At 42.1% G+C, this 23947-nt stretch overlaps 1 protein-coding gene across 2 annotated transcripts; it reads right to left on the reverse strand.

Moving 5' to 3' along the window:
* Positions 1 to 6141: 6141 nt before the first annotated feature.
* On the reverse strand, positions 6142 to 23748 carry nt5c1aa (5'-nucleotidase, cytosolic IAa). 2 transcript variants are annotated; one of them, XM_041054143.1, is made up of 8 exons: positions 23446 to 23748; positions 23124 to 23332; positions 19309 to 19353; positions 16012 to 16179; positions 15747 to 15876; positions 12770 to 12892; positions 9834 to 10018; positions 6142 to 9243 (listed from the first exon to the last, which is right to left on the reverse strand). In XM_041054143.1, the coding sequence occupies exons 2-8, from the start codon at positions 23271 to 23273 to the stop codon at positions 8887 to 8889; spliced, it is 1158 nt and encodes a 385-aa protein (XP_040910077.1). In that variant the 5' UTR covers positions 23274 to 23332; positions 23446 to 23748; the 3' UTR covers positions 6142 to 8886. The 2 variants fall into 2 exon arrangements, with proteins under 2 accessions (XP_040910077.1, XP_040910076.1); XM_041054142.1 differs by having other exon boundaries at positions 23124 to 23748.
* Between the last annotated feature and the right edge of the window lie 199 nt (positions 23749 to 23947).

Below are 23947 nucleotides of genomic sequence, written 5' to 3' on the forward strand. Positions count from 1 at the left end.
AAACAATGGTTAGCGTTTGATTCCAGGAGTCGGGAGTAGATTCTGAAGGAAGTGTCGTCTGATTTATGTGTCCACCATTTGCGCAAAAAGTTTGAACTACTAACGCGATGTCAGCTGGGTGCTCCATCATGACAACGCATGAGTTTTTGGCTGCAGCATAATCATCGCCCTGGTCGCCAGATGTGGCTCACTGCTAATTCAAGTTGAAGGGTCGGCCGTTTGGACGCAGTGGAGGAGATCCAGCACGGGTTGGAGATGGACGCTTGACGGGCTTACGGAACGTGACTTCCAGGGAGCGCTTCACGCGTGGCAGGAGCGTGTGTGTCTGTGTCTACCGCCGTACAAGGTGAGCACTTAGCAGGTGAGCGCGGTTTTTGCTTGTCTCGCAACTTTTGAATCGCACCTGGTAAACCTAACCTCATCTCCAACTAGTCTTGACTTAGGATGCTTAACCTGCTTAACCCTATCCAGTGATCTCTGCATGCTCCTGCCACTTGGAATCTAATGTTTACCCATAAACACTGCAGAATTCAGACTTTTAAGAAAAACTGGGACATTGTTAGATGCGTTTTGGTGAGTGACACTGAATGTCAATGTAACTTTTGTACTTTTCCATAGCAGTTGAGTTGTTTGTTCTTCAGTTCTCCTGTCATCATGTTCACATGACACTACTAAAAAGAAAAAGCTCTGCTTTAAACAGCATGGAAAAACACTCAACATTGACAGAGTGAAATTTTAACTTAAAGTCAGTCTCCAAAGAAAATTTTGCTTAGAGTCAATAACACATTAGAGCCATCCCTGCTAATTGTGAAGATCTGCTATCTGCTGTAATTATCCAGCTTGTGGTTGTCAGGATAATTACTATAGCTGTTGGGTGCAAAAAGCCTTCTGTCTATGGTCTAATGTCACATTTTGCATCAGAGGTTTTTTCACCTTGGCATGAAAAAAAAAAACAGAAATACAATACTTTGTGCTGATATGCTGCAAATTGGAACAAATTATCAGCTTTACAATTAGGTATCAGTACAGAAACTGTATCAGTCCAGGTCTTTGGTCTTTAGACTCCAGCCTGAAGAAAACACTACACAACAATGAGAATAAACAACACACAGCTGATAATATGATGCACATTCCTATATTAGATCTTATTATCTTATTATCTCTTTCTGTCTTGGCTCTGATGGAAAAACCCGACAAAAAAGATCATATTACTTTGACTGTGAGTCGTCGGTTCACATTATCAGCCCCTGCTGTCTCCAGTGGTTCTGGACATACAATCCATCTTTAGAACTTAACTGATTCTAACCATTAAATATAATACAGAGTTCTATACAACCCTTTCTGCAGGGATGCACCAACACAGAGACAGAAAGGATAATGTGATGCATGTGGCTTGTATCACATTTCACAATTTCTAAGTCGCTCAGACTTTCAGCGACTCAGATTTTCCCTGTCACTTGAGTTTGTTTCTCCCTACAAATCTCGGCTACAAATCATGTAATCTGAAAACAATAAAAAGTTGTGCAATGTTTTAAATATAGTAATTAGGCAAGTGGCATCTGCAGCCCACATGAGCATCACGCTCTAATTTATTCACACTTTCCTTTGAGGCAAACAATGGTGTTGTTTTTAGACCTCCTCGTGCGTCGCTGCAATTCTTTAGAAACCTGAAAACCAGAATATAACTGAAGAAATTATAGTCCTGACAGCGTGCGCGCAAGCTCGCTGCCTCCTTTCTTTGAATGGACTTGTTTTCCTGCTGTTGCCAGCACCTCTGTGAGTCAGCTGTACACAGGGCGTACACTTTAATTAGAGGACACTCTTTTTAAAGTCTGCTTTGCATAATTGATGCACAGTTGGAAAGTAAAGCAATAATTAAATAAAACAAAGACAAATTATTCTATTTTCTCTCCCAGGTGGTCACCTTTAATTTGCACTATGCGCATCAGAGAGGAATAATAAATAACACTAAATCAATAAGCATGGTTTGCTTTCACAGACCTTTTATGTGTCTCTGTGGTTAATGCTATGTTGTCCTCTTTTCTTATGCAGTCCAATCATAGTTTAAAGGAACAGTTTGACAGTTTGGGAAACAACTGCTCTCATCAAATATGAGGGCTGCATCAGTCTTCTCATCTGACACTCAGGAAAAAAAGCAATTATAATTCCCGTTATTTCACAAACATGTTTTGTCATTTGCAGTACGTTTGTGCTCTTTTGCTACTCTTTTATGAATACATTTGTCTTAAATTCACTTTGAGAAAACGTTAAAACTCATTTGTGGAGCCTTGAATGTGAGCTTTGGCCGTCTTATCCAACTGCAGCTCAGACTGTGGGGCTGATGTAGTGGGGTTGGATATGGTCGAATCAGTCTTGGCTAAGCTCCGCTCATATGTTGTATGAGGGAAAATTCAATCCATCTGATGAAGCTCTCAGCCATCCGTTCACTCTATCCCTCTCCAGCCTTCCTTCATCCCTTCATTCCTGTATTTGCCCACACTTTTATCCCGTCTATCTCTGAGGGTCTGTCAGTGCTTAGCAACATGCCTCACCACGCTTTCAGTGAAGTGTTTCCTGACTGGATATGCACACACACTTCATGTGACAACTGTGTTGCACAGCCCGTGTTGTATGTTTTGAATTGCCTCAGGTGGTTGCAGGGAGCCCTGCAAATGCCTAAACACTTTGTCTACACGTGTATGCTCTGTACAAATGTATCTATGCTATTCTCTTACTCTTTTATTCTTCTAATCAAATGCCTTTTCCTAATTTGCACTTTTCCTTCCTGTCTGCCTTCGTATCCTCCTTTCGGTTTTGGCTCTCACAAACCCTTTTCTTCTTCTTCTTTTTTTTTTTTTTTTTTAAAGGTTTTTCACCTCTATCTTCTTTCATTCTCTTTTCCTCCCTGCATTCATGAATCCGCTTTTTCTCCCATTTTTTTCCCTTCCCTCCCTCCTCAACATTGGATAAGGTAGCCATGGAAACGCAGTCCAAGTGTGTCTTCGTGACAAAATAGATTTTGTAAAAGCCAATCCATGGATTACTACTTACCTGAAACACACACACACACGCACACTAGAACTTTCCCATCTCTCCTCTTATCTCTCTTGAGGGATAGCCTTAATCTGTTTCTATGGATACCAACATGGGGGGACGAATTCTTCTGGAAGAAACTTTGAAGCACTTAAAAGAAATAAGCATGAAAGAGGAAGTGTTTAGAGGAGATTGTCCTGTTGGTCAATTTGTCATACCCACATCACTGATAACACTTGTGTCAGGTGAGGTTTTTCATCACTATAATTGTCTGTTATAGTAAACTGCTCTCCTGCAGGTTTGTTTTACACCACCTTGAAGTGAAATGTTCCCACAGTGCAACCATCCATCACACACTGCTCCACCAAACATCATAACCTATCATTTGAAAGACCAGATTTTCTAAGGTTACTGTACAAAGCCGAGGGCATTGCAGTGGCAGTCGTATCAAAATCAGAGCCACCCTGACAGAGCTGAATGTGAAAAGGTCAGTACACATTTCCAGCCAAAGGTAAATCTGTATTATACAGTATTTGGAGCTAGGTGTTGTTTTGGTACCCAGTGATTTACTGTTAGTTATTTAAACATGAGTTAGAAAGTACATAGAAGAGGTCTTCAGGGGGCCTCATGCATGATTAGCCTACTGAACGGGGTGTTCCCTCACTTTAATTGTGAGGATTTGATTAAAATGCCTGAAACAGAGTCTGTGGCTAAGACAGTAAAACTGTTTGTTCTGAGAACAAGTAACCCATTCCACCTCCTATTTTTACATTTTTATTTTGGATCTTTTAGTGCCTTATTAAAAAGTGATTGGCTCACTGTTTTAGAAATGAATCAACCTTAGAGTGGGCTTTGTCATGTAATCACATCATTACAACTGATGATGTCTCTGAAAGGTGTTTTCACCTTCAGAGTCCCTCTGAGTCTGAGCCGCATCTGTGCCAAGACAGAGTGAGTCACCCATCTTGTGCTAATGAAAATGATTTCAGTTTGATGATACTGAATTAAATAGCAGTTGCATTTATTAGTTTTTCATTGTTGTTGTAGCTCTGTGATTAATGACGATTCTGTTACGTGCTAGAAAATATTCTAAAACTCACCAGAAATCCACTGGTGTCAGGTAACAGCGTGATTAAGATGCACACCTGCATGTCATGACCCTCTATCCTTCTCTGCTATCACTTGCAACACATTGATAGTAAAACACCTGATTGCTGCCTCACACACACACACACACACACACACACACACACACACACACACACACACACACACACACACACACACACACAGTCATTACATTCCTGTTACCAGCTGCTCCTCATCCAGGCAATTGTAAAATCTCTGAAGTGCAGCCCGCTCTGAGTTAATGAATACTCGGACACACTACTACAAAGACGCACACACAGACACACTTTGTGAAGTGGCAGACTATTGATTTCACCACTGATACTGCACATTACAAATCTCGTAGAGAGTTCAACAAATTAGCTCAACATCCACGAGTCAGGTTATTGACTCCACTCGCTTCTTTTTCATTTTTAGATTTTTAGGAAGTGACACTTCACAGAGAGAAGAGCCTCCTGAAAGGTGTTTCCAGCTCAGTTGCTTCTTAAAAACTTTGCTACACTTTCAGAGAAGAGAGTCTCTTTTAAGAACCCCCCCCCCAAAAAAAAGCTACAAAGTGCTGGAGCGTATGGCAGCTAAAAAATAAAAACTGTACTGGAACAGATCGAAAACATTTTGTGGACTGGTCTCCCACTGCAGAGTCCCTCTGAGTCTGACCAGCATCTGCGCCAAGACAGAGTGAGTCACCCATCTTTTCCCTCCACGGGTGCCACTCTGTTTTGTAACTGAGCAGAAGGAAAACAATGCTCTTCATATCTGTGTCTTTGGGGCAAGTGCTGCTTTCCTCTCCATCTGATTCTCTCTCTCTTTACTCTGATTTCCCTTCTCCCGCTGTCTTTCTTTATTGTGTTTTTATCCAGCACAGATAACAGCCCCCCCCCCTCCCACTCAGCCTCTCCTCTGTAGGTCACATCTGGCAGTAAGACAGCTTATATTTGAGCTTATGGGCTGTTACATAATGTCTCACATTTAGCCATCAGTTGCTGTCAGTGGAATGTATTCCTAATCTATAAAATATGTCCTCTCCTGAATCTGCTGTATTTCTGTTGTGATGTCCGTCCACAATTTCCTCCTGTACTTCGCTTGAGCACCTTCCAGCATCCATGTGCTAACTGAGGTATCTGTAAGACGCAGGATTGTGGGTTGTTGTGGTCATTTCTGTCCCTCAGGCACTGTCTCAATCTGGCTTCCTCTTTCACTATTCTCCATTCACGTTGATGGTTATTGTCTGTTTATGGATGCAGCTGGCAGCCTGCGCATGTGTGTCATTAAAAACTGCGCATAGGCTTTGGAGAGTTGGCCAGCTGGCCCTATCTTATCTATCTAGTCCCTGCGCTCGACTATATGTTGCCAGCAACATGCTGTTTTAGAGCTTATAAAATCCACATGAATGTCAATCCATCAGAGTTTACCATCAGGGCCTGTCCCCGTGGTGTTGTTAGCAATATGGCGCCAGGTAGACCAGCGCTGGATGTTGGCGCTTTCTGGCTTTTATCACCCAGACTCTGCTGGAAAGATCCAATTCAGCTGGGAATGATTGGGAGTATTAACTAATTTATCATAGATATGTGAATCAGGGAAGGAAAGTGTGGGTAGTAATGTGATTCTCTGTGTAGAGTGAAATATTTGAGCAAACAGGGAAGAAATACGGAAATAAATGTGACAAAAGGAAGGAGTAAAAAGAAATCAGGACGGTAGGAAAGAAGACAATATAGAAGATAGAATATCAGAATCAATGATTATTGTCTCCACGTTTTTCATCCTAAATAAAAACATGTGCTGAGTGAAGACCAGTAATAATCATTTATCATGCCAGTGCTGCCACTCCATGGTGGACTGAAGCAGTGCACGTCAGTGACTCTGTGCAGGAGTTATGTCTTCATCTCGCATGTTTTCCTATAGAAGTCATTCAGCTCACAGATATTTTCAATAATGAGTAAAGCAAGTATTATAATTTTTATCTTTATTGTTCATTTACATGTTCTTATTGCAAAGCCATTTTTAATTTTTCACAAGTATCTGTAGTCATCATAAACTTGAAATGTTTGAAATGTTTTTAAACGTTGCTTCCTCTGCATTAAATCTACTCCTGAATGTCACCCTGAAGTCTAAACTGCCCTGACTCATTAAATCACCCAACAGAAACATTATCCTCCGATAACTCAGCCATCATTTTAGAGCAAACGACTGCCAAAAGACGCATCTCTTTAATTATGTCTTTTGGGTGTGAAATGAAACCTGTGGATTGCTTGTCACTTGTCCTGAGCTCCGTGGTCCTCCGACGCCTGATGAGGTGTAATGAAGCATCGCTAAATATACAGTCGGTGGGAAATTTCCTAGGACGCGCCGGCAATAGCAGAGTAATGTGAAGTGGATTGACATTTTCAAAAGGCCACTGCTGCCATTTTGCCAGTGAATAACAAATTTGTGTTTTTCAATCAAACATGAGTCACACTGTAACTGAAGTGAGTTACTGATTTCCAGATGCAGTTCAATTAATTACATTTTACAAGATCAATCAGCACCAAAGCAGAGGGTGACTTTGTTTTATCCTTGGCTTACAGGAGAGGGCAGTAAAATCAAGACAGCTGCTTGATGCACATCTGTGTTCTGTTCCGAGGAAGCACAACACTTTTCACATGAGCTTTAACTCCCTCATACTTGTTAGCAGGTTGACTTTCAAACAAGCCATGCCAGTAGGGCCCCTGGACTGTAATACTCAAATTAAACACAGAGATATAGCTTTGTTTAGCACTAGTGGAGCCAAAATGTAGCCCACCATATGGTCTGAGTGAGCAGACTGAAGCTGTTATACATCAAACAGGGACATTTTTAGGGACATTTCAGAGCAGAACTGTCAGAGTCCACTCAACTTTAATCTGTGTACATTGTCCTTGGTTAGCCTCAGTTGTACTTAGACACAGATGTGCTTTGAGAACACTAATCTTAGCATGTTAAACAATGTTGGAAATGAATCATGAATTTTGGAGTTTTCATTGTCTGAGGGACCATTAATGTTTGTACTGAAGTTAATGTCAGTGTTTGCAACAGATGTCGAGGACCAAAGTGTAAATAGTATCTTCATTTAAACTAAGGCACCAACTGAAACGTATGGCTATATTTGTTTTGGACTAACACAACAGTAGATAATATTGCTATTTTCAGTAATATACATTTTGTATAGTTGCAGTCAAACAGTTTTACATTCTTGTGAAATCAAACTGTGAAATGATTGACACACAAACTTTAAATTATGACTCTTATGCCACAGTACATCACTATAACTTTAAACATTATAATATCTCTGCATTGTGCTTATGGCTCATTTACTGACAGCATACAGTGTAGTGTCTGTGCTCTATTTAAACAGGAGTTGGTGAATCCATTCATTCAGTATCCTGCAGGATACACTAAAAAGGTGTCTTCTTTATGAAGACAAGTGGTAGTGAGAGAAACAGAGTCAGGTTACCGTGGCAATTAAGCACCTTTGAAAGTCCCATAAAAACAGACGGGCACACAGCTGATACGGAGGTGCGCATGCGTTGTCTAAATAAAGGATGTGCAGCGGAGGTTAGGAAAAGCGACGCTTTTGCGTACCAACATTTTTGGCGTTTTTGGGACACAAAAACTGAAACAAGGATTTTCTCCACACATCACCAGTAAAGTAGCCTTAATGACAAAGGTGTTAATGTTCGTAATCTGTTGGTAATTGTGTCACTTTTAGCCTTCGTTCTTGATTAAGTGAACTTAGCCCCAACAAATAGTTTACATTACAACTAGCTTAGATTTTGTCTCTGGTTTTGTGATTTTCATCAATTCATCAAAATGTCCAAGAAGCAAGTCACATTTAGTAATTACTTTGGTATTCCACCACGTGCAAAGAAATGCCAGACTGGACCTGAACATTAAAAAGGTGCATTTACAGAAAAGTAGCTGCAGGAAGTAGCCTGGTTCCCAAACAGATGACGGCTGCACACAGATGTGGTGCAGAATGTGCCGTGAAGATCCCAGACCTTCCAGCTAAAAGCAGTGCCTTTAATATAGAGACAAAAATAAATCAGTCTTCCAGCTTTCAAAAAGCAAGAGAAGAGTAAAGAGCACATGAACATCGTGCAAACTACTGATAACAAGCGCAGCCAGGATCAGAAATCCAGTTGCCCTCTTTGACAGGTGGCAGGACAGACTGAATGAAGAAGAACAAAGCACAAAGCAAAACATGCACGTCCTGTGCTTTTTTTATGAGGACAATATTGCACTTTTCAAGAGGCATAGCGTTAATGTCGGGCATGAATATCATTCAGGAGAAATGCGGGTGGAGTGCAGCGGTGGTGATGGTCATGCAGAGCATCACACAGGCAGTCGATTCAGAACTGAGTGTAAAACTGAAGGCAGCTAAATTTTGGAGTGTGCTGTTTGATGAGTGAGAAGACATAACAAAATTGGAGCATTATGTCTTTGTCTAGCAACGGAGAGTCATCTCAGGTTCCAGACCTCTACCTGACCTCTACTCAGACCTGTGTCTAACTCCTGAGACGATAGACAGTTTGCACTGTGGTGAAACAGACGTACAATACAATTGCTACAGTTTGGAAGTTATGCATTTCCACATACAATACAGTACAAGTTCATCTTCCCAATCTCTTCAATCTTTTTCCATCCCATCCTTCTTCCCTTGTTCCGTTTCCAGCTGAATGACTGTACCATTGGCATCTGAGGTCCTGCTGTCTACTTCCCCACACTGGTATTCTGTTTGGGGTTATGTTTCTGTGCAATGCCATAGGGCACATGGGCAGCGATGGTGCCCATCTCTGCTGCTCCCTCCACATGAAACATCTGATCATCAAAGTAGATGTGTGGCCTGATCTTCTCCAGCATGGGCCCCTTCGGTGCTCCTGCCAGGAACAGGGCCTCGTCGATCTCCAAGCCCCAGGCCCTGAGTGTCTTCAGCGCCCGAATCCCGGAGCTGGCTGCACTACGAGCGGTCACCAAGTAGGTCCGGATGGGACAGTCCAGGCGATGGCCTTTGGCGTAAAACTTTTTCTGGAGCTTCCCTAGTGCCTCCAGAAAGCCCTTCAGGGGACCCTGCCAGAGAGGAACAGGTTCTGATAAAGCTGAGCTGGTGAGATTGTGTTGTTTTGTGCATTTTATGCCTTGCATCATTAGTTGTTATTGCCTTGTCATGCCACAACTTTAAGTGCATGCAGCACTAGCAAAAACTTTTATTGAATTAGCACCATTTTATTTTAATGCAGCACAGTGTGAAGCCCGCTCAGATCACAGCTAAATTTATGAATTGCTGACTGTCTGACAGACTGAAACACCACCTGACAGTCTGACTCCCACTGAAACTATTTATCGTGTCATTTTTCATAATTTATTCATAGAATAATCAGTTAATGAAATGGATTTTATATCAAGAACATCTGCATAATCATTTACAGGTGATTAGGATTGCATGAAAATGGCAGTGAGAGGGTAGAAAGGAGATTACTGTTTAATGCTCACCATTTTGTTGCCTCAGTTTCTATTATAGAGAGGTTTTTTTCTTTTTAATTATAATTGTCATCCATTCTGGCTTAGAGGGAAATGCAATCTTCACTGACTCAGTACAATCAGTGCAGATTATAATATTAATATCAAACATCCATGGTGTCAGCGCAGTTGCTACATACATGATCCAATAGCGTGTCCTCATTTTCCCGCTCGTGTTCGAAGAACTTGTCCAGCCCGTGGGCCTTAAAGATGCGCTCTGACTCATCCGAGAAGAGCACGGCATCACCGTCAAACGCCACCCTCAGCTGGGACTCTGAGACCTCTGTCTGCTTCTCCGGCATGAACATGGTGGCCGCTGCGATGCCTGAACACAAACGGCACAGAGATGTGTGTAATAGTAAGTTCAGCAAGACATTAGTTGAAGGCAGGGAATCGGTGGTTGTAAAAACTCCAAAGGAAACTTTTACCTCAGCTCATTTCACTTCACTGTAAATTAAAGCAACAGACACTTTAATACCTGCGGACAATCACGTGTTGATTGGATCAGAATCAACAGAAACATCACTCTTCATTTCATTTTTATACTCAAAATTTAGTTTATTAGCACAACAGACTGTTTGAAGTAGTTTGCCTTCTGGTCCAGCAGAGGGCGTTCTTAAAATTCATTAGCAGTTTGACCTATTGCAGCCCCTGTTGGCAAAATGAAAAAGACACTAGCGAACATACCCTGCTCCGATCGGACAATCACGACATCGAAGTGTCTGAGAAACCATGTGGAAGGCTTTTGGGTTTTTCACCGTAGGTGGCAAACATTTCCAACAAAGATAAGACTGTATAAAGCAGCTGCCTCACTCTATAATGACAACAAATCTGAGAGCTGTAGCTCTAACCCAAGTGGTTCAAATTAGTTTGAAAGAATTACATGTTAGTTTGAATTAGTTTTAACCTTACTATTGAAAAAGTTACAGCCATAACTAGAACAAATCAGGAAGGTTTTCACTGACATTGTTAAAGCTGCAGTGCTGTAGTGGCACATACTTGTAGTGGCCTTCAGCCTGCAACCAACAAATGGCTTTGCAACTTATTAAGACCTTTCAAGTAAAATGTCAAGGACATTTCCTTTGCTTGACTCTGTTTGTATGTGTGTGTGTGTGATGGGGGTTGTTGGTGGGTGTGTGATTCCCACAGTCTTTCTGAAGTCACCTTGAGAGGTACAATATGTGGTCACACTGTGATCAGTCAGGGCTCCAGCTAGTTTTCCCTCAGCTCTCTACATGCAGAGATGGTGAGATAGTTTGTTTTCTGGCTCCTTCTACTAGAAAATGGAAATCTAGAAAATTTCAAACATTCAGGATCAACTAGGTCAATTTGCTTATTTATTTTAAATTAGTTTGAAGCTGGTTTCATCCCTTGTGTTTAGGATTGTTTCTCTTTTTTTATTTATTTATTTTTTCCATTTTTTTCCTGTTTGACAGCAGTAATAATGCAGCATGAAATGTGCTGCACTGAACAAATTGAAACCTTCTGAAGTGGTTGTCACCTCAAGTCCCATAAATTTCATATCAATACATTCTGTTTCCAGCTCCTTGTCAGCAGAGCAGAGTAGCGTCCTGTATTTCTTTGGCAGAAAGCAGCCCCGTGTTTTCAAATATTGATACGTATTCAGAGCCGCAACCAGACCGAATGAGATGTTACTGCCTGCTGGTATTCCCGTTAGTGTATGTCTTGATGTGCAGTGACACGCAGGAATCCATCAAGCAAATACAAAGAGAGGAAAAAATGAATATGCTGATTTATGGTAATGTCAGTGCGGCATCGGAGAAGATGTCAGTCAGTCGTACTTATTATGCAAACAGGAGAGAAATAATTCACATGGTATACTGCCAGCACAGTGAGCTTTGTGTGTGTGAGTGTGTGTAAGAATTTTAGCAGCTTCACACTTTGTTTAAATTGAAGTTTAAAGACAGTGTTGACAGTGAGGGTTTTTTTTCCATTTATCCAGAATGAAAATACATCTGATAAACCTGCAAACCACTTTGCTAGACTTTTAAATTATTCCACACTTACAGCTGCACTTACAATTACAGTGACAACAGTAAAAGCACACAGCCATGATGTCTGCTGTGATGATTTACCAATGTGAAACAGCTTTATGTTTGTGCAAGTAGCTTTTCATACAATAATTAAAGGAATGAAACATTACTACAGCTGCAGTTCTGTTGTATGTCTGCTAAACTGACTAAAACAGTGAGTGCTACATGGACACTTCTGCCCTGGCTATGATCAGATTTGGGAGGTATCCTAATTTAAAAACTCTAAATAGTTTCCTAAAAACCCAAATAAAATGTCATAAAATTTCTCCTCCAAAAACTTGATCATAACTGAGATACTAGAGATACTAGTGCACATGAACACACTTCATGCTCTTACAGAATCTGGGGCATGTATCCAGGGCTCTGATTACCGTCTGCCGTGTGCACAGTTGTGTCCTATGATATTGTTTGTCAGTATTAAAGTGTTACCATAAAACTAGACCCTGAAATGAAAGTGAAAGTCTGACACTAGTGTTGTCAGTCTTGTCTCTCATTACCACTGACTGGATGGAGAGGATAAAAACAACAGAGTGGAAAAGACAGCGGGGCCCAGGAAGCCTGAAACCAAACTGGCTTCATCCTGGACTCCCGAGGAAGCTAATGCAGTGTGTCCAGAAACTGCAGAGGCTTTGTACATCTTAAACAAACAACATATAACATGTTATGTAATTTATAACGGCTGGTTGGAGCTTCATATTTAAGACAAACACAAGCATACCCTTGATCTTTGCATCTAACATAACCAAATCACCATATTTCCAAAAGTGACAAACTTTTCCTTTAAGCCAGTTTTCCATTATTCATCTCTTTCTTTGTGTGTGTTTCATGCTCTTATGAAAAAACATAACTGAGAGAATGTAGAAGGAGTTATCGTGCAGAAAAGGGAAATCCTGGCATATAATGAATCATGTGATCATTTGACGGCCAGTCTGTGGCTCTGCTGTACTGAAGGTCCCTATCTTTCATTCTGAAGTAACAAATATCCTATAAAATTATCTGTGTGTGCGTATGTGTGTGCTCACCTTCAGCCAGCGCCTCCCTGACTTTGTCTGCATCAGCAGACAGGTAGAGGTTGGTGTGCCAGGCCTTCAGGTAGCCGATAGGACTGCTTCCCCCCGTCATACAAAACCTCTCAATGAACAAGTCTGAGGACAAGAGACACAAAGATAAACATGGTTTTTAGTTTCAGTACATCACTCAGTGTTAAATATCAGCATACAGGACATTAGCTGCATTATTGACCCTTTGAAATGTTTTTACATCAGATCATTTTAACGAGTAACAGAACTAAAACGCAAAATCTTCATTTCTAAATGAGACTGTGGCTTTGAATCTGTCGCAGAGTTTATAAGTAAGTTCAGGAGTCACAGGAGGTGAAGTGAAGGAGCAAAGGGGGTAGAGACAGGGTGACAGGATAAACTTACAAGTGGAGAGCGTCCAAAGAGGGGATGAACTAGAGGGGGTGAAGAGGGGGGCGGGAGGAGGGGCAACGCTGTGTGGATGAGAGGCAGAAGGAATTAAGACTGGTGGGAAAGTGTCTGTTTGCATTTTGGCTGAAGAAGCTTATTAATTCTGTGCCGTGGCCTGATTAGGGAGATGCTATGTGGGGACGGAGGGGAGACTGATGTGAGGCCGTTAGATCCATGATTACAGAGCGATGGATCATATCCGTCTGCTGTCTGTCTAAAGTAATAGACTATTGCTGTGATGGAGATGTGATAGAAGGAGTTTGAGTAGAGTTGAAGGTTAGAGTAGAATGAGAAGAAGTGGATGACACCCAAGATAGATGGAGAAATAGTAAAAGAGAAGGTTAGTGGGAGGGAGATCGATGTGCTGATTATTAAGGGACAAACTGCAAGGTTACGGCGTTTATTAAAAGCTGCACTGTTCTGGGCAAGAAACTTGTCTTTGACGTCCACCATATTGAAGTGGAACTCACAGATGGAGAGGGAAACTAAAAGAAACAAAGGGACAGTGTTGCTTTAAGCCCCCTAAGTGATCTCTCCATCATTCAAAAAAACCAACTGTCCTCTACAGATTTCCTAAATGGTTTATTTAGCTTTGTAGTCGGGCCCTGGTGGGTTTGGCCCCCGCGCTACGCTGTACTAAACCTCAGTATTTCAAACCTCCCAAGCGTCCCCTGCCTTTAAGATGAGTGCCGGAGCGTGGGAGTCACTCGAGGGAAAATGTCCTCACCGTTGATGTCTTTGAGCGCCCCCCCCACCTCCCTTGCAAAAATGTTTTCATATCATCCGTCTGTCCTTGTGTGATTTATTTGCTTGTTCCGAAGATCTAAAACATGGTAATAAGAAAGCAGGAACTCAGCAGGACTGTGAAGACACTGCTGTCACATCAAAGCATGAGCAGCCAACATTGTACGGTATAATGTATCTAGGTGTGCGTCCGTGTAGGATGTTATGAATATTGATGCGTGTCTGAGGTCATATAGTGCCACCGGTCCTGATTTCCATAGAGAATGATAATGTCATCACATGAAATCTAATTTACTGCACGCGGAGCACATTACACGACCTGTCAGTCATCTTAACCCCTGATGTATACATGCTAATACAGATGCATGAAATTGCTTGCGGTCACCTGTGTTAGTTATTCACAGCTATGCACTAACTGTATAGTTGTGTCCGATGGTCCAAATGCAAGGAGAGAAACTTAATACTCCATCTTGCAGGTGTTAAAAATAGTCAGTGTAAGTAGATGATGAGAGATAAATGTGTCTTTAAATGTCTCTCTGTGGCATTCATGTTGCACTTTCTAAAGTGAAATCATCACTGATGGTGGTGTCACCCTTGAAGACGTAGTGCTGAATGAGGTTGAACAAACTCTTTATGTCTGTGACATCAGAGAAACCCTGTTTTCCTTTAAATTCTGTCGCAAAGGTCAAAGGTCAGGGGACTCTTTGTAAGCATTGGGCCCCTTTTGCAGAGAGCCACCAGAGAGATCTAACATGAAAGCATCTGGAAGGCTGCGTGTTGCTTTGTTGGCTCCGCTCGGACCTGTTTTTGTTTCGGGCCTCTTGGATTATTCCTGCATCCCAGAGGACGTAATCTTGAGCTCACCCCGGCCTGAAGCTCTGAGGAACAGGAAGTGGTCTGTGAGGAAGATGTCATCACAGGGTCTGAGATTTCCCTGGGAAGTATCCTGCCAGTCAGCTGTTCATACACTTTGTTGTTTGTCCCTCAGCTGAGCTTGCGTCAGCTTCGGTATCCTGACCGACTTGGATTATCTCATTACATCAATGTCTGTGTTTTAACGATCACATGGTGCTGATCCCCACAACCAATTCAAACTATGACATTTATCCAGAAATAGACCAGGTCATCTTTGATTCACATGCCGTGGTCCTGTTCATCATTATATAGTTTCTGCTCTGAGATATTCTCACCATGATCAGAAAATCGGAATATTTTGGAGTCCACCTGTGGGAAATTAAAAATTAAAAATAAATCCACAACACAATAAAGTGTGCAAAAAGTGAAGAGGTCTGAATACTTTCTGAAGAACATACAGAAAAACGGGGGCAGCTACTTTGAAGACGCAAAACTGATGTCGACAATTGAAGCCTGTTGATTTCTCTCCCAGTTGTGGAACAAATGAGGGTTCTTAAGTGGTTCTGTGGGAGGAGTGTGATGAGTTTGGCTCACGGAGAGAGAGATAATGATCAAACTGAAGTGTAAGTGTATGTGTATGTGTGGGTGCTTGAGACTTGATATCTTATTAACCTATCAATGGGCTTTTACTCTATGACAGGAAGCTATTTAAAGGCACTACTGTTGTCTGCCACACTGGGTCTTTTGACAGTGCCACTGAGGGCCGCCAACCTCGTAAATTTTCCGGTTCCACATATAGTGGCTTTAATCTGTTGTGTTGTTGCTATTACTGTCTAACACGGAAAAAGATGCTGGGTATAAAGCGCCTGTTTTCCGTGCGTGGAGACACTGAAGCTCATCCGACGTTGGATCAGATTTCCGTAACACTTACTGTGATGGTTGATGGTGTTGATGAGACGTATTCCTACGTGCGCGTGGTTGTATGTCACCAAAACAATGTCGAATAGTTCTTCACTCTGTGGGTACAGCTCCCGCAAACGAGCGTTGACTGCCTCTAGAGCCTGTCATAAAAACAGCAGTCAGCTAAGATGCTCAGAACAGCAAAAAAGAACAACAATCAGTCAGTAAATTAAAAGTCCTGTGTAATGTCCTGTGTGTTATGTCCTTTAAGGCCATTTGTTTGATTTGATTTTTACCTTTACAAAGGGGAAAGCGGGTCCAGGGGCAAAGGGTTCGTTCTCATGTTCGATCTGATACCTCAGATACTCCTCCACCCCTTTCTGCTCAAACACCTTCTGCTCACGCTCAGTCCGAAACAAGACGCGAGAAGAAACGGCAATAGTCACTGCGTTCTCTGGCTTCGGCTGCAGAAAAAAAAAAAACAGAGGCAAGACAGATGAGAATGGTGTGATGAAGAGGAACAGAAAGAAAGGGAAGATGAGCGAGCAATAATGACTTAATACTCCATCTGAAATGATGACAGGAACACACAGTGGGAGGAGAAGTGAAAGATGATGACCCTCAAACTAAACCCTGCTAATAATACTCTGAATGTCTCCTTTTTACAAGTGCATGCAAGGGCTGCTGTGACTTTTTCAAAGGAGACCTTGTGGGCAGAATCATTAAAACTTTATTTGGATGCAGTTAAAGGAATTACAAGGACTCTTCACACTACAACACATGCTGGACTACATGCAGAAACGGGACGCATTTCATTTATTGTCATACCTGTTATCTGTTGTGATGCCATTACAATGTCTTGGACCAACTATATACTATATCAGTGGGGATCTGTCATTTGTAGAATGGTGACATCTCTAATCATGGGATAAGAAACTGAAGTATGTTCAGCCACAGGACCACCCTTGTCCCACCCATGTTCTACCCATGCAATTCACAGTACAACCTACAATTTACGGTCTGAGCTCTTCTGTGCGGAGTCTGCATGTTCTCCCTTCCTCCCACAATCACAAGAACATGCATATTAGGTTAACTGGCTACTTTACATTACACCTGTGTGTGTGTGTGGTTGTCTGTCTTTGCGTGTCAGCCCTGTGATTGACTGGCAACCAGTCCAGGGTGTACCGTACCGCCCGTGGTCAGCTGGGATAGGCTCCAGCTCCCCCGCGACCTTGACGGATCAAACGGTATAGAAAATGGATGGATGGATCTACAATCTACAGAAGTTTGTAGGTTCTCTTCACCTTATGTTTTCATAAGTGAGACCCTCAAACACATTATTTTTTGAGGACTGTCCACTTTTACTTCAAAGCCCTTCCACCAGCATCTTAATATAACACAGTGATGGTGAAATTACTTCAACTAAAAGAGCACAAAAGCAAAAAGATTTACAGATGATGATACAAATGCCACTCACAGCTAAACATGATCTGTTACTCGACAAGTGACGACTTTTTAAAGATGTGTGCAACTGGTCATTTACACTGACATCAAACGGTGGCTCTGTTGTTTTGTCTCAGTTGGTAAAGTTGGCAATTTTAGATAGATTTAACTAGTTAGCACCCTGACACCCAGTTCCTATAACAAATCCTTTCTTTTTGAAACTCATAATGTTCATTGTTTGTTGAGACAGTCAGAAATGATCACAGGAATATTCAGCTCTGGTCTTTTTGGAGGTGATGAAGAGGTGATTGTAATATTCTGTGCACCCCCGTGTGTGTCACTGGTCAGTGTGCAGTGACTCGCCAAATGGGACATGCAGTGTCAGAGCGCTGCTAAGAGTGAGACAATTTTGGAGCTCTGTGGGTGTAGATGATTTTTATCCAAGATCATTCCTCCACAGACTCATATGAACTGTACTAGACTGGCACGGTGGCCTGGTGTTGTGCTCATGTTGCCTAATGTGTGTGTTTACGCTTGAGTGCTTGTGTCTGCAGGGGGAGGGCAGCATTCCTACGGGGGCAACCGGCATCAGTGACCGCAGCGGGTTGCTGGACTCAAATGAGGGGACTAACTAATTTAAAGTACAATAACGTGCATGTGAAAGTGTGTGTGTCAGAAGGCTGTACCAGTGCACATATATGTGGAATATGCCTCTAAACAACAGTGATCATTTTATGGCTGGTATTCATATTTTAACAGGCAAAAGCACAAATATAATGACACATACAAAACTAGTACTTGTTAGTCAGTATATGTCTACATGTCTATGAAGTGTGTGTTCCCTTGTTGGGGCAGATATCTGTGCATTAAGACACATGCATGTTTGTGTCCATGCCCTGATGGCTATGTGCTGGTAAATAGGCCACAGGCTGACAGGAGCACTAAGCCATTGTCCCTCTATTTAGCCCTGTTCCATCACAACTCTGCTGCCTGCTGACATGTCACCTACTTACCTGTTCACACACACAGACACAGACACAGACACACACACAGACACACACACACACACACACACACACACACACACACACACACACACACACACACATGCATCACCAGGTCAGGATTAATCCTGACCCACATTCAAGTCAGATTGAAAGTTAAATTCATTAGAGGTGTTGATTCAGATGTATGGTGTGTTGTGTATTGTGGTGCTGTTGAACTGTATTACATTATGCAAAGCAGTGTGTCTGTTGTGTAGCCTATCCTCATTGATAGCTATCAACATTAAGAGATGTAGTTCAACAGCACACTGCTGAATCAACACCACGTTCCATCAACAACTGATCCCTGAAACCTTCATGTGACTGCTGTATTAGACTGTGTTAGTTGTAGCTAGGTGAACCTAATACACAGACAACTGAGTGTGTATGAACACAGGTGTGTGTAGTGTTTGTACCACACACTCATAAGATTAGCTTTATTTTGTCACCAGACAGAAAAAGAGCCTCTCCCCTGGGCGCATGTGAAGGTTTGTCAGGACCTTCAGAAGTGCGAGAGCAGGGTGAAGGTAAAAATAATACTTATGCACAAAAATAAGCTAATTGTGGAGTGATTCCTTCTTTTGCTCATTTCATGACAATATTTTTACTGCAATCAGCCTTTCGGTAACAAAGAAAAATTGCCCTCTGACAGCAGTGTAATTGTAGTTTATATTTCCTTACACAGAATGAGAAGAATTCAGATTTAAGTTCGTCTTATTTCATTTTCTGAGTTTGGTCAATTGTGTTTTTCCATCCTGCAGCAGTGTATGGAATCTGCCAATTAGTATTAAAATGCAAATATCACACAAACATGAGTTCACCTATGAAAGAGCTGTTTCTCAATGTAGATGTCCAGTGATGGGGAATTTGTTTCATTATCTCAGTGCAGACAGTGAATGTCCAGTAACAAATGAGTGAACACAACAGCACACGTGATGATGCATCAGGTCGGGTTGTTGGTTAGTAGAGTGAGTGTGTCTGTGACCATGCAGGCACATCGACAACCGTCACAGGGGACGTTAAAAGGAGGTGAAAGGGCGGTGGTGATGGTCATTCAGTAGCCATGGACACAATCTTTGACCTCACACGATGAGGGGACATACTTACGAAGAACACGCCTCCCTCCACCTTCCGGGCTCGTCTCCCTGTCACCTTAGCAGAATGATAGTTTGTTTTTATTCATCACAAAGAATTTCTTCACATCTTCACATTTTCCTTAAAGTGACCTGTTCAGATGGATTTTTTTTTTTTTTTTTTTTTTTACACACATTCTTTAAAAGCTGCGGGATAGAGATAGTCGAACTAATTTTGAAGTGCTCTGTTCACAGTGGGAAAACACGGGTCTCTTTACGAACGCTGCACAGAAACAGCCTTGCATATGTACAAGACCTTTGGTGCAGCTTATCCATTAGAGTCGGTTTACTCCCCGAATAACATGTCACACAGACTGGGAGCGATCCCAGAGCTGGAGTCCAGTTCTTTGCTGTGATTTGATACTGGTAGTGTTAACTGCCTGCCCTCTCTTGGTGGGCCTCCCACCCCCCTGGGAATGCATCGATCACAAGGTTCCTCTTCACAGGAACCTACAGTAACCGTAATCGCCTCCTGCTTATTAATTTGAATGGTGACAGTGTAGATCATTACATTTGCAAGGAATGAAAACTAAACATTTGCATAAGTTGTTGAAGTTGCATTTAAGAATTACAGAATCCTTTATTGTCTGGTATAAAGCACAGAAAGGGAAACTGTAGTTCATCCTGTTGCCTTCCTCTCCCCCACTATATATTAATCCTGTCAGAGCTTTGCCAGATCAGCAGGGCTGGTATCTGTGCATAACCCAGATCCATGAGTCATCTGTTATTTACATATCTGAGGCTGCGAGGCATCCCTTCCATCCGTCGAACGAAGAGACAAGAAGTGAGAGGGATTTCCAAACAACAGACAGAGAAAGAACAAAGGGAGAAGCGGTGAGAGTGTGAGGAGAAAGTGACGGGGTCGGTGGCTGGGGGGGGGGGGGGGGGGGGGTGCTGAGCAGCAGAGGGGGCCTGATATTTATAGATAAGTAAAGGCCAGTGATGATGCAGTCTGTTCAGGCCTTGGCAGATATATGGTAACACAGGAGTGTGACTGTGTTACACACTGCCAGTAACAGCAACGTTAATGTACAAGTTGAAATCCAGTCGATATTGTGCTCTTACTAAAAAAAAAAAAACACTTTCATCTTCTCCCCTACACCTACTCCCCTTTCATATGTTACCAAACTAAACCTGAAGTTGTGTATTTGAGCTTGTTTGAAGCAGTGCAGGTAGTGACTGACTGAAACATGTTTAACCTCAGGTCTCACCACAGCTGTTTGCTCTCCCTGCTGAGACCGTTCAGTTCTACAAACCCATATACTCGACTCAGCTTGACTCAAGTTGAGTCGAGTACTCGAAGAACGCTGATTCGTTCACGTACCAGAGTCAGACAGTAGACTTAGTTCTTGTTGGCTTGTTAGTCTGCTCCTCATCCCTGCTGCCTGCAGACTTCGGAGAGACTCGCTGCTGCAGTTTATTGAAGTTAAACGACCTTTGATGACTGTTAATGTTGATAATTGCTTAATATTTTGACTTTAAAGACTTTTATTGTCTCCAGGTTAGTTATTTTTTTGTTTCTGCTATGGTACAACATACAAGAGTTTTGTTTTGAAAAAAATATCTACCTACCTACAGCTTGATATTCTATGTCAGTGTGCCCTGCATTGTTGTGGCCTGAAAGGTGCTCAGCACAGAGTGGAGAGGTCCTCACCTGGTACATACAGAGGGAAAACAACCTCTGGGCACTATTAGCTAATGATATGGTTCTTGAAGTAATAATGAGTTAGGTTACTACTGGAGGAAGGAAACTATTTAGCCGGTCACTGTAAAGTTTACAGCTCATGCTAGAGCAAATATAAACACGCTGCACACTTCTGATTTTCTCTTTCAGTTATAAGTGAAATTGTAAATTTCCCTTTCTTGGTCAGATTTAATGTAGCTTAGAATTTTATATTAATGGTAATTACACCAACCTGGCTATTTAAATTAGATTAAAATGATATAATTACTTCTATAAATGAAATGAAAGCAGTAGTGAATTAGTGCTGCATTTCTTTTTTCTATTTATGCGGCCTGTGTTGTTAAGTAAAAGCTCCCATTACTGGAAAAAAAACTGTGACACCTTCCATCATGATCCCTTATTTATCTTTCATATCAGCTCTGTGATAGACTGGTCCAGGGTGTACTCGCCTAATGTCAGCCTAATGGGATTGCGCCCCCCCCCCCCCCCGCCACCCCAATGCCACCCTCAGAAAGGATAAGCTAATGGATGGATGGATCTTTGGTAGTCAGTTATGCATAACGGGGCTGTCATCTGTGGAAATGTATAATTAGGGAAAGTACATAGGTAAATCTGGTTACTTGGTTTTTGAGACAGCAGCTGTAGAGGCAATGAAACATTCCAAGATGAAATAAAGATTTAAGAGTTTCCTTATTGGTATAAAAATATTAAGCCTATAGCAGGTTAACATGTTCAGCAGCAGGCTACCAGGAAACACATGTTAAAAATACAGCATTCATGGCACTATTCAAGATTGAACAGGTTTCATGTGGTGATATGTATTGTACTATGTATTATGATAACGAAAACACAAAAAAATATCATCCTGCTCACTTCTAACTGTCAAATAATCATCTAATTTCAACCAACATTCATCTGAGTAAAAGCCCTGTAATCTGTCTGGTCCATTACCTCTGATGAATGGTCACATGTCGTATAGACTAACGCTATCATGTGTCTTTAAACTCTAAATACAGAGACTTTACATGTGAGCACAGTTAAACCCGCCTGTGCACAGGTTCAGATGAAGGCAGTGATGTGTCTGTGCTCTCCATTAGGCTAGTGTCATATCCTTATTACAGTAATGTAATGCAGTGATATTTGGATTGATGGTTAAGTCGTATCACGGCTACGTGGAAATGGATGTTTGCAGTCTGAAAATACACCGCTGCGGCCACACTAATCCTCAGGCAGCACAGATTACTCAGCTTCTAGCTACTTTTAGCTCCTATACCTTGCTTTCAGTTAGCACTCTTTGCATTTACCTCCTCATTCTTTGTTGTTTTTCTGTTCTATCTTTCTCTTTTTGTTTGTTATAACACTGTCTTTCTCAAATTCTTCTGTGCTTTAAATCTCAAAAATTCTTTTTCATAGTCTGTCAAACTGGCCTAGCAGCAGGTCCCCCTGATTCCCTTCAAAATGCTGCTGTGCCCTGTACAGTATGTTGATGTCCTGTAATGCTATAAACAGCTACTTCTCTTTTAATTGTCATCTCAGATGCATGTTAACCTTTTGCAAACTGGGGTTTTACTTGTCAGACGTTTCTGGATAATCAGACTGTTAAAGGTGGTAGCAGAGATCACAGTATAGACAGAAGTATATAAAAAACGTTGCTTTTAATTCACTTGACTGAAGAACATCTGGATTGTTTGTTAAAAAATATGTGGTCATAGCACTTTCAGTGTCACTCCATCCAGTTCTTTACAACACTGCTGTAACATGCAGTCATTTCTGTGCAGTATTTTGAGGGATCATTTACGTTACTATTCATTCTCACTGTAACATTTATTACGAACGCTCACAGACACACACTCACCTTGCCTGACCCCCCCGGCCCCCCATTTATGAGCTGTGCTTAAAGCTGCACGTGGGCCATGTAAACATCTGACCCAAAAGAATAAGCTGTGGGAGAGGAGTAACATGGCAGAAGAGAGGAGAGGAGGACGGAGGGATGTTTGGAAGAAATTTGTTGTCCAGTAATTGTTTTAACAACAAGCCCTTTGCAGCCTGATGATCTGGAAATGAACAACGGACACACTAACAGACGAACACTCAGTGAGACTTACTGGTTTTGGCTTGGTGGTGAGGCCCAGGTGATCCTGACCAAACTGTTCTTTCTCTTCCCATGATCCTCTGCTCTCCCCGTTGGAGGTAGGGGCAACTTTGAGCTCCTGTTCGCTCATCACCTGTACAGGATCCAGACTCATCTTCACCATAGAGAATCCCTCTTCTTGTGCTCCCAGAGGTGCCCTGAAAACCGTCCTGAGCGCTCTACCTTTGATAAAGACAAAGTTCTCTTCTCAGGCAAAAAGAAAAAAAGAAAAAAGGTGCAACCAAATGAACAAAAAGTCCCGCTACAGTCCGTCGCATTTATCGAGAAACACCTACATTGATAATAGGCTTACTAAAGTAGTTTGCTGGGCTTGCACCTGCCCTGAAAGCAGCCGAAGTGTGAAGAGTAAAAGTGTTCAGTCCTCTGTCTCCAGTTCACTTGTCTGTATCCTATTTTTCCTCAAGAGGATTATTGCTCACTGCATCCAGTTCCAGAGCACATGAAAGACTCTCACTCATTCACAACCATTATCCTACACACACACACACACTCCTCTGTTACCCATGCACACACACACACTGTCACACATACACGCAGTCTGTCCTTTGTAAGTGTGTTGCGGGCTGTGTAGCAGTCCATCTGCTGCTATCTCTCTGCCTGTCTTTTTCCCCACTCAGTGCCCCCTCTCCCTCCCTCCGTCCCTCTCTGCCCCATTCAATCACTCTCTCAGCTTCGTCCATTCCCCTCTGTCCTCTCGCTGACCAATCACAGCCCTGCTTCCTTATTCAGCAATGCTCCGCCCCCACCCCACACCCCGCTGTTCTCTGTTGACAGTGC

This window comes from Toxotes jaculatrix, chromosome 13, assembly GCF_017976425.1.
Source record: "Toxotes jaculatrix isolate fToxJac2 chromosome 13, fToxJac2.pri, whole genome shotgun sequence".
NCBI lineage: Eukaryota > Metazoa > Chordata > Actinopteri > Toxotidae > Toxotes > Toxotes jaculatrix.